Raw genomic sequence first — 14,499 nt, forward strand, 5'->3', positions numbered from 1 at the left:
GACAGACAGACACACACGCACCGTGACACAAAGACGCGTAGAGCACATGTATAACAACACACGCATATGCATGTTGGAAGGGAAGGGAGGGATGGGTGAACGGACATACGTACAGAAGCACACGCCCAGGTGAACAGACTAATGTTAATTTCTCGCCGGAAATCAATTAATCAATCGACAACTTTATTCAGTACAAAGATGATGTCTTGTCACCACTATCCGTCTATCCGCAGCAGAGTGCGTACAAATATACACTTGTAGCCCATAGCCATTCTATTGTAGCGCTCAAGATTATCCTTGCAACATTTCCTCCGTGACCCCCAAAAGTGCCGAGCTTGCCGCTGAATATCGGATCCTGGAGACATGAAAACTGACCAATCACGAGGCCTGATTCGGACAAGACAACCAATCAGACGGCAGGGCACCGGCCAATTGAAAACCTTGGGGCATCTAATTAGCGGCTGTTATAAATTCACTCTCCACAGTCTGCCGACTAGTCTTATCGTCCTGCACTTCAGCGTAGACAAACTCCGTCCGACATGGCACGTACCAAGCAGACCGCCCGTAAGTCCACCGGTGGCAAGGCCCCCAGGAAGCAGTTGGCAACCAAGGCCGCTCGCAAGAGCGCACCGGCTACCGGTGGCGTCAAGAAACCTCACCGCTACAGGCCCGGCACCGTCGCCCTGAGGGAGATCCGCCGCTACCAGAAGTCGACGGAACTGCTCATCCGCAAGCTGCCCTTCCAGCGCCTGGTGCGAGAAATCGCCCAAGACTTCAAGACGGACCTGCGCTTCCAGAGCTCGGCGGTCATGGCTCTGCAGGAAGCAAGCGAGGCCTACCTGGTCGGTCTGTTCGAGGACACCAACCTGTGCGCTATCCACGCCAAGCGCGTTACCATCATGCCCAAGGACATCCAACTCGCCCGCCGCATCAGAGGGGAGCGCGCATAGGCTTGATCGGAGCAAGAGCAACATCAACACCGGCCCTTTTCAGGGCCACCGACATATCCCAGAAAGATCTACATCGTTCACATCTCTTTAAACAGAACCCCCTTTTCCGAGACATGGTTTAACAATTAAACTGCAAAGTTACACTGTTACACAACCCTCATCACTCGTTCTGCCCCATTCATTCCTTCCTTCCATCCATCCACCTCAGCGCCCATGCCTGCAAATACATACAAACATACCTACCTACACCCCCCCCAAAGAAACTTGAAACGTATAGTCGTGTGTATTGCGCGTGTCGCACACGTGCCAGACGGCCATCCACGTGTCTATTTTTCCCGGTTACCCAAATGTTGTACAGATATGTCAGCGAGCATGACACTGCTCCGTCCAGACAGATGAAGGGAGTGGTATTTCGCTCATTTCTCGTATCATTTCTCGTATCTCTTCTTTCTCACGCACATGATGTGTAACGTTGCGTATGTCTTAGCTATCAAGGTATGGCATATGGGGTATGCAAAGTGACTGAATTAATACTAAAAATGTAAACTTTGTCTAGTCTTTGTCTGGTCTAAGCAGATGCGGTGTGTGTATGAGATACAAATGTATTAAAGTATTTTTCATTTCGTATGTATAAAACAAGTGTGAAGATGATACAGTTCCTTTGAAAGGATGTGGGTGGCCCTGAAAAGGGCCGGGGTTTAGGTATACGTCTGGAATCTACTGAGCCTTGCCGGTCTTCTTGGGCAGAAGCACAGCGTGGATGTTTGGGAGAACACCGCCCTGGGCAATGGTGACGCCCGACATCAGCTTGTTCAACTCCTCGTCGTTGCGGACGGCCAGTTGAAGGTGACGGGGGATGATTCTGGTCTTCTTGTTGTCACGGGCAGCGTTACCAGCCAGTTCCAGGATCTCAGCCGTCAAGTACTCGAGCACCGCCGCCAGATACACCGGAGCGCCGGCACCCACGCGCTGGGCGTAGTTTCCCTTCCGCAAGAAGCGATGTACGCGGCCAACGGGGAACTGGAGACCCGCTCGGGAAGAACGACTCTTTGCCTTAGCGCGTGCCTTGCCTCCTTTACCACGTCCAGACATCTTGTAGTAGTCGATTGATTGGCGTTATACGGCTGGAAGAATGAATAGACGAAACGTCCTGCCCAGCCAATTTATACTTCGCCGCTGGATCGACAACTTCCGACAGCGAGCCAATAGACAGAGATTACTGTGAAATGTTCTGCAACGTCCGCACCTTGGACTAGACAATCCAGAAAATTTGCATTATTTTCCCCATAAAGAGCCGAGGCGGCGCGGGTGCACCCATTCTTTGCTGTCTAATACGCCAAGAGCCTCACCATGCCACCAAGTGGAAAAGCCGCCAAAAAAGCTGGCAAAGCCAGGCCCGCCGGAGACAAGTAGATCTACCGCCAGTGCCAGAGATATATTAACCCCGGCCTTTTTCAAGGCCACCCACATCCCCACAAAAGAGCTGTAGCAATCACACTTTGCAGTCAAACAAATCACCCAAGGCAGGCACACGCCACTAACCTGCGATGGCAGGCGCATAGAACCCAACGACGCGCCCTAACAGGACAGGGCTGCAACGCACAACAAAGCCAACAAAAATACAAAACGCAACACAATACAAGAAATAAAGTGTCTTCTGACGTAATAAAAGCCTCCACAACGTTCTTATCATCAAACAGAACAGACCCAACAGACGTTGCCTTCTGGAACAAATGTCGCCGCCTGTGACGTTGAAGGGACGTTCTTTAGAACAATGAAATGGTCTTTGCGTCGATTGGCGTTATTTTCCAGTCGAATGCCTTCAACATATTGTTAGACAGACAATGTCTGACATGTGTAGTCAAACTTATGAGCGCTAATGGAGCGTGTGTGTGGCGTAGACGTTTTCGTGTCTCGCTTGCCCTGTGCTTCTTGTCATCTTCGCTATCGCCAGGGGGCGTTCTCTAGTTTGCTTTGCTTTCTTTCCTTCGTTTTGCTAATCTTTCATATCTCCGACAATAGCGGTATTGCCGGTGGGAAAGCCTCGTCGTGGAATCGTCTTGTGTGGCTCCTATGGGTTGGCGGATGGCGTCTTCCCATTGGCTAGTTGTGGTCGACCGGTCGTCGACTAGAGTTCTCGTAGGTCCGCAGGGCGGCTATTAAATCGGTGCCGGCAGGAGGCGACCCATTCACTGCTTCGTTCTAATCCTAGTCGAGAAGAACATCGCATCTACTAGCATCATGTCTGGGCGCGGCAAGGGAGGCAAGGGTCTCGGAAAGGGAGGCGCCAAGCGTCACCGTAAGGTGCTTCGCGACAACATCCAGGGCATCACCAAGCCCGCCATCCGTCGTCTGGCTCGCCGAGGCGGCGTCAAACGCATCTCCGGCCTCATCTACGAGGAGACCCGGGGCGTTCTCAAGGTCTTCCTGGAGAATGTGATCCGCGACGCGGTCACATACACCGAGCACGCCAAGCGTAAGACGGTCACCGCCATGGATGTCGTCTACGCTCTCAAACGTCAAGGCCGCACCCTGTACGGCTTTGGTGGCTAAAGGACCCGGCTGACTTATCATCGCAAGCAACCCCGGCCCTTTTCAGGGCCACCCAAATGTCCAAGAAAGAGCTGTATTTTTTCACAACAAGCACGGCCCTACACACGTACACACCTGAGTCGAACGATGAACATGACATACAATGATCATTCCAACCTCAAGAAACGATTGTAGTTCTTTCTTTATTTCTTTGTGTGTGAGTGGTTTTTTTTTGGTTGACGTGTTTATTTTTGGGCAGCCTGGTGTTTGTCGTTTCTGCTGAATGCATGTGAAGCGTATAACATATTTTCCTTGTAAATTGGTTGATGCCGTCGGCTTTGCTGTTTTTCTTAGTGTGCGTTTTGGCGTGGAAGTAGACATCAAAGTGAGGTGTTGTTGGGTGCGGCGGAGGGATCTTGATTTATTTGATAGTGTGTGTGTTTGTATCGTAGTTCAATACTCCATGTGTGTTGTGGAAGTTTCTTTTCGACTAGCAGTAAGATTCTGACGTCTTGTCAAGCTGGTCTGAAGTAACAACGGCACGGACTTATAGTCGGAAACATCGCAGCTCACTTAGTTGAAATAGGACGAATATCTCAGGATCTGGAGGCTAGTGATCAGCCGCTTCCATCAAATTGCTTAGATTTGAATCTTCTTTTGTACAGGAACCGATCCGACATCATTTCTCATGCCAATCCCACCATAAAGTTTGAAAAGAAATAAATACAAGTTTCGCCGCGACGGACAACAGGACACAGACAAGCTGCGACGTTTCCGTCTAGGTCCGTACCATTGTTACTTCACGCCAGCTTGACAAGACGGAGGTTTCATTTGCACGTCTAACGCAGACAAGGCAAGCCAGCATGTCCGCTCCAGCATCGTCCCCCAAGAAGTCCAGGAAGCCTACGGCACCCAAGGGCCCTGCTGCTCACCCGCCCACCACTGTTATGGTTACGTCGGCCGTGGAAGCGCTCAAGGACCGTACCGGTTCTTCTCTGTCGGCCATCAAGAAGTACATTGCCGGTAACTACAAGTTCGACGTGGAGAAGAAAGCGCACTTCGTCAAGCGCGCCCTGAAATCCTTGGTGGAGAAGGGTACCCTCATCCAGGTCAAAGGAACTGGGGCGTCGGGATCCTTCAAGATCAACGTGGCAGCCAAGAAAGCCGCCGAGAAGGCTGCAAAGAAAGCCGTCAAGAAGCCGGTCAAGAAACCTGTGGCTAAGAAGGCCGCAAAACCCAAGACCACCAAGCCAAAAAAGCCAAAGGCTAAGAAGGCTACTAAGGCTACCACCCCCAAGAAGACAAAGAAACCGACTACCAAGAAGACCAAGAAATCTCCGGCCAAGAAACCCGCTGCCAAGAAACCCACAAGAAAGACTCCGGTAAAGAAGACTCCAAAGAAGGCGGCGCCTGCCAAGAAAGCGTCCAAGCCCAAGAAGAAGTGATGACCTGACCGTCGAAGTTTCTGCAAACCCCGGCCCTTTTCAGGGCCACCCACATCCTTACAGAAGTACTATGTCAATCATTAAAGTAATACATGAAATAGAATGAAAGCATCCCCCCCACACACACAGACAGACAGACAGACAGACAGACAGACAGACACACACGCACCGTGACACAAAGACGCGTAGAGCACATGTATAACAACACACGCATATGCATGTTGGAAGGGAAGGGAGGGATGGGTGAACGGACATACGTACAGAAGCACACGCCCAGGTGAACAGACTAATGTTAATTTCTCGCCGGAAATCAATTAATCAATCGACAACTTTATTCAGTACAAAGATGATGTCTTGTCACCACTATCCGTCTATCCGCAGCAGAGTGCGTACAAATATACACTTGTAGCCCATAGCCATTCTATTGTAGCGCTCAAGATTATCCTTGCAACATTTCCTCCGTGACCCCCAAAAGTGCCGAGCTTGCCGCTGAATATCGGATCCTGGAGACATGAAAACTGACCAATCACGAGGCCTGATTCGGACAAGACAACCAATCAGACGGCAGGGCACCGGCCAATTGAAAACCTTGGGGCATCTAATTAGCGGCTGTTATAAATTCACTCTCCACAGTCTGCCGACTAGTCTTATCGTCCTGCACTTCAGCGTAGACAAACTCCGTCCGACATGGCACGTACCAAGCAGACCGCCCGTAAGTCCACCGGTGGCAAGGCCCCCAGGAAGCAGTTGGCAACCAAGGCCGCTCGCAAGAGCGCACCGGCTACCGGTGGCGTCAAGAAACCTCACCGCTACAGGCCCGGCACCGTCGCCCTGAGGGAGATCCGCCGCTACCAGAAGTCGACGGAACTGCTCATCCGCAAGCTGCCCTTCCAGCGCCTGGTGCGAGAAATCGCCCAAGACTTCAAGACGGACCTGCGCTTCCAGAGCTCGGCGGTCATGGCTCTGCAGGAAGCAAGCGAGGCCTACCTGGTCGGTCTGTTCGAGGACACCAACCTGTGCGCTATCCACGCCAAGCGCGTTACCATCATGCCCAAGGACATCCAACTCGCCCGCCGCATCAGAGGGGAGCGCGCATAGGCTTGATCGGAGCAAGAGCAACATCAACACCGGCCCTTTTCAGGGCCACCGACATATCCCAGAAAGATCTACATCGTTCACATCTCTTTAAACAGAACCCCCTTTTCCGAGACATGGTTTAACAATTAAACTGCAAAGTTACACTGTTACACAACCCTCATCACTCGTTCTGCCCCATTCATTCCTTCCTTCCATCCATCCACCTCAGCGCCCATGCCTGCAAATACATACAAACATACCTACCTACACCCCCCCCAAAGAAACTTGAAACGTATAGTCGTGTGTATTGCGCGTGTCGCACACGTGCCAGACGGCCATCCACGTGTCTATTTTTCCCGGTTACCCAAATGTTGTACAGATATGTCAGCGAGCATGACACTGCTCCGTCCAGACAGATGAAGGGAGTGGTATTTCGCTCATTTCTCGTATCATTTCTCGTATCTCTTCTTTCTCACGCACATGATGTGTAACGTTGCGTATGTCTTAGCTATCAAGGTATGGCATATGGGGTATGCAAAGTGACTGAATTAATACTAAAAATGTAAACTTTGTCTAGTCTTTGTCTGGTCTAAGCAGATGCGGTGTGTGTATGAGATACAAATGTATTAAAGTATTTTTCATTTCGTATGTATAAAACAAGTGTGAAGATGATACAGTTCCTTTGAAAGGATGTGGGTGGCCCTGAAAAGGGCCGGGGTTTAGGTATACGTCTGGAATCTACTGAGCCTTGCCGGTCTTCTTGGGCAGAAGCACAGCGTGGATGTTTGGGAGAACACCGCCCTGGGCAATGGTGACGCCCGACATCAGCTTGTTCAACTCCTCGTCGTTGCGGACGGCCAGTTGAAGGTGACGGGGGATGATTCTGGTCTTCTTGTTGTCACGGGCAGCGTTACCAGCCAGTTCCAGGATCTCAGCCGTCAAGTACTCGAGCACCGCCGCCAGATACACCGGAGCGCCGGCACCCACGCGCTGGGCGTAGTTTCCCTTCCGCAAGAAGCGATGTACGCGGCCAACGGGGAACTGGAGACCCGCTCGGGAAGAACGACTCTTTGCCTTAGCGCGTGCCTTGCCTCCTTTACCACGTCCAGACATCTTGTAGTAGTCGATTGATTGGCGTTATACGGCTGGAAGAATGAATAGACGAAACGTCCTGCCCAGCCAATTTATACTTCGCCGCTGGATCGACAACTTCCGACAGCGAGCCAATAGACAGAGATTACTGTGAAATGTTCTGCAACGTCCGCACCTTGGACTAGACAATCCAGAAAATTTGCATTATTTTCCCCATAAAGAGCCGAGGCGGCGCGGGTGCACCCATTCTTTGCTGTCTAATACGCCAAGAGCCTCACCATGCCACCAAGTGGAAAAGCCGCCAAAAAAGCTGGCAAAGCCAGGCCCGCCGGAGACAAGAAGCGCGGAAGAAGGAGAAAGAGAAGGGAGACCTTCGGCGTCTACATCTACAAGGTGCTGAAACAGGTGCACCCCGACACCGGCGTCTCCAGCAAGGCCATGGGAATCATGAATTCCTTCGTCAACGACATTTTTGAACGGATCGCCGCAGAGGCCTCTCGGCTCGCTAACTACAACAAGCGCTCCACCATCAGCAGCCGCGAGATCCAGACCGCCGTGCGACTCCTGCTGCCGGGCGAGCTGGCCAAGCACGCCGTCAGCGAGGGCACCAAGGCCGTCACCAAGTACACCAGCTCCAAGTAGATCTACCGCCAGTGCCAGAGATATATTAACCCCGGCCTTTTTCAAGGCCACCCACATCCCCACAAAAGAGCTGTAGCAATCACACTTTGCAGTCAAACAAATCACCCAAGGCAGGCACACGCCACTAACCTGCGATGGCAGGCGCATAGAACCCAACGACGCGCCCTAACAGGACAGGGCTGCAACGCACAACAAAGCCAACAAAAATACAAAACGCAACACAATACAAGAAATAAAGTGTCTTCTGACGTAATAAAAGCCTCCACAACGTTCTTATCATCAAACAGAACAGACCCAACAGACGTTGCCTTCTGGAACAAATGTCGCCGCCTGTGACGTTGACGGGACGTTCTTTAGAACAATGAAATGGTCTTTGCGTCGATTGGCGTTATTTTCCAGTCGAATGCCTTCAACATATTGTTAGACAGACAATGTCTGACATGTGTAGTCAAACTTATGAGCGCTAATGGAGCGTGTGTGTGGCGTAGACGTTTTCGTGTCTCGCTTGCCCTGTGCTTCTTGTCATCTTCGCTATCGCCAGGGGGCGTTCTCTAGTTTGCTTTGCTTTCTTTCCTTCGTTTTGCTAATCTTTCATATCTCCGACAATAGCGGTATTGCCGGTGGGAAAGCCTCGTCGTGGAATCGTCTTGTGTGGCTCCTATGGGTTGGCGGATGGCGTCTTCCCATTGGCTAGTTGTGGTCGACCGGTCGTCGACTAGAGTTCTCGTAGGTCCGCAGGGCGGCTATTAAATCGGTGCCGGCAGGAGGCGACCCATTCACTGCTTCGTTCTAATCCTAGTCGAGAAGAACATCGCATCTACTAGCATCATGTCTGGGCGCGGCAAGGGAGGCAAGGGTCTCGGAAAGGGAGGCGCCAAGCGTCACCGTAAGGTGCTTCGCGACAACATCCAGGGCATCACCAAGCCCGCCATCCGTCGTCTGGCTCGCCGAGGCGGCGTCAAACGCATCTCCGGCCTCATCTACGAGGAGACCCGGGGCGTTCTCAAGGTCTTCCTGGAGAATGTGATCCGCGACGCGGTCACATACACCGAGCACGCCAAGCGTAAGACGGTCACCGCCATGGATGTCGTCTACGCTCTCAAACGTCAAGGCCGCACCCTGTACGGCTTTGGTGGCTAAAGGACCCGGCTGACTTATCATCGCAAGCAACCCCGGCCCTTTTCAGGGCCACCCAAATGTCCAAGAAAGAGCTGTATTTTTTCACAACAAGCACGGCCCTACACACGTACACACCTGAGTCGAACGATGAACATGACATACAATGATCATTCCAACCTCAAGAAACGATTGTAGTTCTTTCTTTATTTCTTTGTGTGTGAGTGGTCTTTTTTTGGTTGACGTGTTTATTTTTGGGCAGCCTGGTGTTTGTCGTTTCTGCTGAATGCATGTGAAGCGTATAACATATTTTCCTTGTAAATTGGTTGATGCCGTCGGCTTTGCTGTTTTTCTTAGTGTGCGTTTTGGCGTGGAAGTAGACATCAAAGTGAGGTGTTGTTGGGTGCGGCGGAGGGATCTTGATTTATTTGATAGTGTGTGTGTTTGTATCGTAGTTCAATACTCCATGTGTGTTGTGGAAGTTTCTTTTCGACTAGCAGTAAGATTCTGACGTCTTGTCAAGCTGGTCTGAAGTAACAACGGCACGGACTTATAGTCGGAAACATCGCAGCTCACTTAGTTGAAATAGGACGAATATCTCAGGATCTGGAGGCTAGTGATCAGCCGCTTCCATCAAATTGCTTAGATTTGAATCTTCTTTTGTACAGGAACCGATCCGACATCATTTCTCATGCCAATCCCACCATAAAGTTTGAAAAGAAATAAATACAAGTTTCGCCGCGACGGACAACAGGACACAGACAAGCTGCGACGTTTCCGTCTAGGTCCGTACCATTGTTACTTCACGCCAGCTTGACAAGACGGAGGTTTCATTTGCACGTCTAACGCAGACAAGGCAAGCCAGCATGTCCGCTCCAGCATCGTCCCCCAAGAAGTCCAGGAAGCCTACGGCACCCAAGGGCCCTGCTGCTCACCCGCCCACCACTGTTATGGTTACGTCGGCCGTGGAAGCGCTCAAGGACCGTACCGGTTCTTCTCTGTCGGCCATCAAGAAGTACATTGCCGGTAACTACAAGTTCGACGTGGAGAAGAAAGCGCACTTCGTCAAGCGCGCCCTGAAATCCTTGGTGGAGAAGGGTACCCTCATCCAGGTCAAAGGAACTGGGGCGTCGGGATCCTTCAAGATCAACGTGGCAGCCAAGAAAGCCGCCGAGAAGGCTGCAAAGAAAGCCGTCAAGAAGCCGGTCAAGAAACCTGTGGCTAAGAAGGCCGCAAAACCCAAGACCACCAAGCCAAAAAAGCCAAAGGCTAAGAAGGCTACTAAGGCTACCACCCCCAAGAAGACAAAGAAACCGACTACCAAGAAGACCAAGAAATCTCCGGCCAAGAAACCCGCTGCCAAGAAACCCACAAGAAAGACTCCGGTAAAGAAGACTCCAAAGAAGGCGGCGCCTGCCAAGAAAGCGTCCAAGCCCAAGAAGAAGTGATGACCTGACCGTCGAAGTTTCTGCAAACCCCGGCCCTTTTCAGGGCCACCCACATCCTTACAGAAGTACTATGTCAATCATTAAAGTAATACATGAAATAGAATGAAAGCATCCCCCCCACACACACAGACAGACAGACAGACAGACAGACAGACAGACACACACGCACCGTGACACAAAGACGCGTAGAGCACATGTATAACAACACACGCATATGCATGTTGGAAGGGAAGGGAGGGATGGGTGAACGGACATACGTACAGAAGCACACGCCCAGGTGAACAGACTAATGTTAATTTCTCGCCGGAAATCAATTAATCAATCGACAACTTTATTCAGTACAAAGATGATGTCTTGTCACCACTATCCGTCTATCCGCAGCAGAGTGCGTACAAATATACACTTGTAGCCCATAGCCATTCTATTGTAGCGCTCAAGATTATCCTTGCAACATTTCCTCCGTGACCCCCAAAAGTGCCGAGCTTGCCGCTGAATATCGGATCCTGGAGACATGAAAACTGACCAATCACGAGGCCTGATTCGGACAAGACAACCAATCAGACGGCAGGGCACCGGCCAATTGAAAACCTTGGGGCATCTAATTAGCGGCTGTTATAAATTCACTCTCCACAGTCTGCCGACTAGTCTTATCGTCCTGCACTTCAGCGTAGACAAACTCCGTCCGACATGGCACGTACCAAGCAGACCGCCCGTAAGTCCACCGGTGGCAAGGCCCCCAGGAAGCAGTTGGCAACCAAGGCCGCTCGCAAGAGCGCACCGGCTACCGGTGGCGTCAAGAAACCTCACCGCTACAGGCCCGGCACCGTCGCCCTGAGGGAGATCCGCCGCTACCAGAAGTCGACGGAACTGCTCATCCGCAAGCTGCCCTTCCAGCGCCTGGTGCGAGAAATCGCCCAAGACTTCAAGACGGACCTGCGCTTCCAGAGCTCGGCGGTCATGGCTCTGCAGGAAGCAAGCGAGGCCTACCTGGTCGGTCTGTTCGAGGACACCAACCTGTGCGCTATCCACGCCAAGCGCGTTACCATCATGCCCAAGGACATCCAACTCGCCCGCCGCATCAGAGGGGAGCGCGCATAGGCTTGATCGGAGCAAGAGCAACATCAACACCGGCCCTTTTCAGGGCCACCGACATATCCCAGAAAGATCTACATCGTTCACATCTCTTTAAACAGAACCCCCTTTTCCGAGACATGGTTTAACAATTAAACTGCAAAGTTACACTGTTACACAACCCTCATCACTCGTTCTGCCCCATTCATTCCTTCCTTCCATCCATCCACCTCAGCGCCCATGCCTGCAAATACATACAAACATACCTACCTACACCCCCCCCAAAGAAACTTGAAACGTATAGTCGTGTGTATTGCGCGTGTCGCACACGTGCCAGACGGCCATCCACGTGTCTATTTTTCCCGGTTACCCAAATGTTGTACAGATATGTCAGCGAGCATGACACTGCTCCGTCCAGACAGATGAAGGGAGTGGTATTTCGCTCATTTCTCGTATCATTTCTCGTATCTCTTCTTTCTCACGCACATGATGTGTAACGTTGCGTATGTCTTAGCTATCAAGGTATGGCATATGGGGTATGCAAAGTGACTGAATTAATACTAAAAATGTAAACTTTGTCTAGTCTTTGTCTGGTCTAAGCAGATGCGGTGTGTGTATGAGATACAAATGTATTAAAGTATTTTTCATTTCGTATGTATAAAACAAGTGTGAAGATGATACAGTTCCTTTGAAAGGATGTGGGTGGCCCTGAAAAGGGCCGGGGTTTAGGTATACGTCTGGAATCTACTGAGCCTTGCCGGTCTTCTTGGGCAGAAGCACAGCGTGGATGTTTGGGAGAACACCGCCCTGGGCAATGGTGACGCCCGACATCAGCTTGTTCAACTCCTCGTCGTTGCGGACGGCCAGTTGAAGGTGACGGGGGATGATTCTGGTCTTCTTGTTGTCACGGGCAGCGTTACCAGCCAGTTCCAGGATCTCAGCCGTCAAGTACTCGAGCACCGCCGCCAGATACACCGGAGCGCCGGCACCCACGCGCTGGGCGTAGTTTCCCTTCCGCAAGAAGCGATGTACGCGGCCAACGGGGAACTGGAGACCCGCTCGGGAAGAACGACTCTTTGCCTTAGCGCGTGCCTTGCCTCCTTTACCACGTCCAGACATCTTGTAGTAGTCGATTGATTGGCGTTATACGGCTGGAAGAATGAATAGACGAAACGTCCTGCCCAGCCAATTTATACTTCGCCGCTGGATCGACAACTTCCGACAGCGAGCCAATAGACAGAGATTACTGTGAAATGTTCTGCAACGTCCGCACCTTGGACTAGACAATCCAGAAAATTTGCATTATTTTCCCCATAAAGAGCCGAGGCGGCGCGGGTGCACCCATTCTTTGCTGTCTAATACGCCCCGGCCTTTTTCAAGGCCACCCACATCCCCACAAAAGAGCTGTAGCAATCACACTTTGCAGTCAAACAAATCACCCAAGGCAGGCACACGCCACTAACCTGCGATGGCAGGCGCATAGAACCCAACGACGCGCCCTAACAGGACAGGGCTGCAACGCACAACAAAGCCAACAAAAATACAAAACGCAACACAATACAAGAAATAAAGTGTCTTCTGACGTAATAAAAGCCTCCACAACGTTCTTATCATCAAACAGAACAGACCCAACAGACGTTGCCTTCTGGAACAAATGTCGCCGCCTGTGACGTTGACGGGACGTTCTTTAGAACAATGAAATGGTCTTTGCGTCGATTGGCGTTATTTTCCAGTCGAATGCCTTCAACATATTGTTAGACAGACAATGTCTGACATGTGTAGTCAAACTTATGAGCGCTAATGGAGCGTGTGTGTGGCGTAGACGTTTTCGTGTCTCGCTTGCCCTGTGCTTCTTGTCATCTTCGCTATCGCCAGGGGGCGTTCTCTAGTTTGCTTTGCTTTCTTTCCTTCGTTTTGCTAATCTTTCATATCTCCGACAATAGCGGTATTGCCGGTGGGAAAGCCTCGTCGTGGAATCGTCTTGTGTGGCTCCTATGGGTTGGCGGATGGCGTCTTCCCATTGGCTAGTTGTGGTCGACCGGTCGTCGACTAGAGTTCTCGTAGGTCCGCAGGGCGGCTATTAAATCGGTGCCGGCAGGAGGCGACCCATTCACTGCTTCGTTCTAATCCTAGTCGAGAAGAACATCGCATCTACTAGCATCATGTCTGGGCGCGGCAAGGGAGGCAAGGGTCTCGGAAAGGGAGGCGCCAAGCGTCACCGTAAGGTGCTTCGCGACAACATCCAGGGCATCACCAAGCCCGCCATCCGTCGTCTGGCTCGCCGAGGCGGCGTCAAACGCATCTCCGGCCTCATCTACGAGGAGACCCGGGGCGTTCTCAAGGTCTTCCTGGAGAATGTGATCCGCGACGCGGTCACATACACCGAGCACGCCAAGCGTAAGACGGTCACCGCCATGGATGTCGTCTACGCTCTCAAACGTCAAGGCCGCACCCTGTACGGCTTTGGTGGCTAAAGGACCCGGCTGACTTATCATCGCAAGCAACCCCGGCCCTTTTCAGGGCCACCCAAATGTCCAAGAAAGAGCTGTATTTTTTCACAACAAGCACGGCCCTACACACGTACACACCTGAGTCGAACGATGAACATGACATACAATGATCATTCCAACCTCAAGAAACGATTGTAGTTCTTTCTTTATTTCTTTGTGTGTGAGTGGTCTTTTTTTGGTTGACGTGTTTATTTTTGGGCAGCCTGGTGTTTGTCGTTTCTGCTGAATGCATGTGAAGCGTATAACATATTTTCCTTGTAAATTGGTTGATGCCGTCGGCTTTGCTGTTTTTCTTAGTGTGCGTTTTGGCGTGGAAGTAGACATCAAAGTGAGGTGTTGTTGGGTGCGGCGGAGGGATCTTGATTTATTTGATAGTGTGTGTGTTTGTATCGTAGTTCAATACTCCATGTGTGTTGTGGAAGTTTCTTTTCGACTAGCAGTAAGATTCTGACGTCTTGTCAAGCTGGTCTGAAGTAACAACGGCACGGACTTATAGTCGGAAACATCGCAGCTCACTTAGTGGAAATAGGACGAATATCTCAAGATCTGGAGGCTAGTGATCAGCCGCTTCCATCAAATTGCTTAGATTTGAATCTTCTTTTGTACAGGAACCGAT

At 51.2% G+C, this 14,499-nt stretch overlaps 9 protein-coding genes across 9 annotated transcripts; 6 read left to right on the plus strand and 3 right to left on the minus strand.

Moving 5' to 3' along the window:
- Positions 1-158: 158 nt before the first annotated feature.
- On the minus strand, positions 159-2,354 carry LOC136440589 (histone H2A-like). The gene has a single exon (XM_066436661.1). The coding sequence runs from the start codon at positions 2,040-2,042 to the stop codon at positions 1,668-1,670; it is 375 nt and encodes a 124-aa protein (XP_066292758.1). The 5' UTR covers positions 2,043-2,354; the 3' UTR covers positions 159-1,667.
- Positions 2,355-2,749: 395 nt separating this feature from the next.
- On the plus strand, positions 2,750-3,849 carry LOC136440606 (histone H4). The gene has a single exon (XM_066436679.1). The coding sequence runs from the start codon at positions 3,192-3,194 to the stop codon at positions 3,501-3,503; it is 312 nt and encodes a 103-aa protein (XP_066292776.1). The 5' UTR covers positions 2,750-3,191; the 3' UTR covers positions 3,504-3,849.
- A 230-nt stretch (positions 3,850-4,079) lies between these two features.
- On the plus strand, positions 4,080-4,979 carry LOC136440577 (histone H1-like). Its single transcript, XM_066436649.1, has one exon. The coding sequence runs from the start codon at positions 4,346-4,348 to the stop codon at positions 4,925-4,927; it is 582 nt and encodes a 193-aa protein (XP_066292746.1). The 5' UTR covers positions 4,080-4,345; the 3' UTR covers positions 4,928-4,979.
- Positions 4,980-5,233: 254 nt separating this feature from the next.
- On the minus strand, positions 5,234-7,117 carry LOC136440585 (histone H2A-like). Its single transcript, XM_066436656.1, has one exon. It carries the CDS (start codon positions 7,115-7,117, stop codon positions 6,743-6,745), a length of 375 nt encoding a protein of 124 aa, XP_066292753.1. The 3' UTR covers positions 5,234-6,742.
- A 258-nt stretch (positions 7,118-7,375) lies between these two features.
- On the plus strand, positions 7,376-7,792 carry LOC136440592 (histone H2B-like). Its single transcript, XM_066436664.1, has one exon. The coding sequence runs from the start codon at positions 7,376-7,378 to the stop codon at positions 7,736-7,738; it is 363 nt and encodes a 120-aa protein (XP_066292761.1). The 3' UTR covers positions 7,739-7,792.
- Positions 7,793-8,237: 445 nt separating this feature from the next.
- LOC136440603 (histone H4) lies at positions 8,238-9,224 on the plus strand. Its single transcript, XM_066436675.1, has one exon. It carries the CDS (start codon positions 8,567-8,569, stop codon positions 8,876-8,878), a length of 312 nt encoding a protein of 103 aa, XP_066292772.1. The 5' UTR covers positions 8,238-8,566; the 3' UTR covers positions 8,879-9,224.
- A 230-nt stretch (positions 9,225-9,454) lies between these two features.
- LOC136440575 (histone H1-like) lies at positions 9,455-10,354 on the plus strand. The gene has a single exon (XM_066436646.1). The coding sequence runs from the start codon at positions 9,721-9,723 to the stop codon at positions 10,300-10,302; it is 582 nt and encodes a 193-aa protein (XP_066292743.1). The 5' UTR covers positions 9,455-9,720; the 3' UTR covers positions 10,303-10,354.
- A 254-nt stretch (positions 10,355-10,608) lies between these two features.
- Positions 10,609-12,732, minus strand: LOC136440586 (histone H2A-like). The gene has a single exon (XM_066436657.1). It carries the CDS (start codon positions 12,490-12,492, stop codon positions 12,118-12,120), a length of 375 nt encoding a protein of 124 aa, XP_066292754.1. The 5' UTR covers positions 12,493-12,732; the 3' UTR covers positions 10,609-12,117.
- Positions 12,733-12,746: 14 nt separating this feature from the next.
- On the plus strand, positions 12,747-14,193 carry LOC136440602 (histone H4). Its single transcript, XM_066436674.1, has one exon. The coding sequence runs from the start codon at positions 13,536-13,538 to the stop codon at positions 13,845-13,847; it is 312 nt and encodes a 103-aa protein (XP_066292771.1). The 5' UTR covers positions 12,747-13,535; the 3' UTR covers positions 13,848-14,193.
- Positions 14,194-14,499: the final 306 nt, after the last annotated feature.

The sequence above is a fragment of the Branchiostoma lanceolatum genome, chromosome 8 (assembly GCF_035083965.1).
Source record: "Branchiostoma lanceolatum isolate klBraLanc5 chromosome 8, klBraLanc5.hap2, whole genome shotgun sequence".
In the NCBI taxonomy this organism is placed as follows: Eukaryota; Metazoa; Chordata; class Leptocardii; order Amphioxiformes; family Branchiostomatidae; genus Branchiostoma; species Branchiostoma lanceolatum.